Genomic DNA, 1,921 nt, shown 5'->3' on the forward strand with positions numbered 1-1,921 from the left:
TGTGTGTGTGTGTGTGTGTGTGTGTGTGTGTGTGTGTGTGTGTGTGGAACTGTTCTACATTCCCCCAGTACAGGCAGTTGAAGAGGTCAAAAGAACAAGAGGCTAAGTCAGGTTAATCCTTCCACCACAACTGGGTCTATGTCTACTCTCTGATGGACTCGCTTTGTTCTCAGCCTGTTTTGCTTTTCTATAAATAGTTTGCGGATATCTTAGTTGGTTTTTAAGCACTTGAAGGTGTCAGATGGAAAAAAAACAGGCTAAGGCACACATTAATCCTACCACAACAACTTTGCTCATTTCTAACTTCTGATGGACTTCACTTAATCTTAATTAGGTTTGCTTTTGTAAAACGACAGGTCTGTCGATGACATCCAAGGTTTTTTCCCCTTGATTCACTCCTCAGGGAGAACCTGCATATTGTATTGTTCCAACTCAAGGGCTGAATTTATACCCTGGTATTTTTCTTATAGTGAACTTACCCTGTTTTTCAATAACCCCTTCAACAATTCACAAATGATGCCAGTATTTATTTCTTCTATTGCAGCTTTTACTTTCTTTTTGTCTTCAGAGATGCTTCACTTTCCTGGCCAGCCGTGGCGATGGGGTTACAGAAATGTCCACCAGTCCAGCGGCTTTGCCGTGAGTTTACGCGACATGTCGTGCCGTGAGTCAGTGCAGACAGTCAGCAATCAGTGACGGGCACAGTTTTCTTCTCTGCTAGCTTGACGTTCTGTGTCAGAGGTGGCATGATATCTCACGTCAGCCGTTACCACAGGGTCCCAGAAGTCTATCTATCTATCTATCTATCTGTCTGTCTATCTGTCTATCTATCTATCTATCTATCTATCTATCTATCTACAAACATAGTATATAGTTTGACGTGCCTATAGATTGGTCAGAAGTTTTCCTTTGGTCAAAAGAATTGTTGCGACTTTTGCCATGAGAAATTACTTTTTGTCCAGACTTCCGGGTCAACTAGATCATGTTCTGATTTGTCCTGTTTGAGGTTTGGGACAATGAGATAGACAGACAGACGATACACTGTGTGAAAGCATAATTCTATTGAACTCTCAGCTATAGAAAGAGAAAAACAAGACAAAATATGTTGACAGATATGAAAAAACCCGTTATTTATTGATTTCGTATTGCTTCAAACCAACAACCAAATGAGCAATAAATAATCTTGTCAAAGAATAATCAAGTGTAGAAAAGAATATTTGAAACTGAAAAAAATAAAACAATCACGTGCTTTAGCAGATAAGGCAGACGAATGTTCTCCCATGTCGTCAGTGTCTGGCGAGCAACAGTCTTTTTCTGAAAAACTATCGTGGTTAACTTTTCCTGACCAGACTTTTCTTGGGAGATGTTCAAAGACTGGGACAGAGATTGTAAAACGAGGGTTGTGAGAAGTCAAAAAATTCTTTTTCAGAGAAAACATCGCAATATTCCTTCCATTTGACACCTAACATAATCGCCTGGAAAGATGGTTGAAGACGTCTCTTGATATTACCAAGGAACATTCCAGGCTATGTCGAAATCAGACGACAGCTTAGACGTCGCAAAATTGAGTGACGTCAGAAGTTTTTAAAAATTCATTTTCAGAAAAAAGGTCCCGATAATGATACTAATTTTTGTTAACACACGGGTCGTGTTGGGAGAGGTTCTGTCGCTTCCCCCATCCCTCGGTATAACGAGGATAGCAGGAGACATCTGAGAGTTGACGGAGTGGACAGAGAGGTCAGTAGTCGAAGCTGAAGAGTCCCTGAGTGACCATGTCCACGTAGTACCTACAGGCCCGGGAGTGAGAGTAGCGGGACGTGGTACAGGTGACCAGCAGGTGGCTACAGTCCCGGTTCTCGGTGTACAGCTGGCGGTCCGCTGTGGAGGGGGGAGGTGAAAAAGTTGAGAGAATGAGAGGGGG

At 42.2% G+C, this 1,921-nt stretch overlaps 1 protein-coding gene across 1 annotated transcript in view; it reads right to left on the reverse strand.

Moving 5' to 3' along the window:
- Nucleotides 1–1,105: 1,105 nt before the first annotated feature.
- The window catches only part of LOC101861127, a gene marked incomplete at its 5' end in the record, with an annotated part of 20,931 nt that continues 20,115 nt past the window's right edge, over nucleotides 1,106–1,921 (reverse strand). The window contains 1 exon segment of the mRNA XM_013083293.1: nucleotides 1,106–1,878. Coding sequence (XP_012938747.1) covers nucleotides 1,739–1,878 — 140 coding nt within the window.

This window comes from Aplysia californica, unplaced genomic scaffold, assembly GCF_000002075.1.
Source record: "Aplysia californica isolate F4 #8 unplaced genomic scaffold, AplCal3.0 scaffold00223, whole genome shotgun sequence".
NCBI lineage: Eukaryota > Metazoa > Mollusca > Gastropoda > Aplysiida > Aplysiidae > Aplysia > Aplysia californica.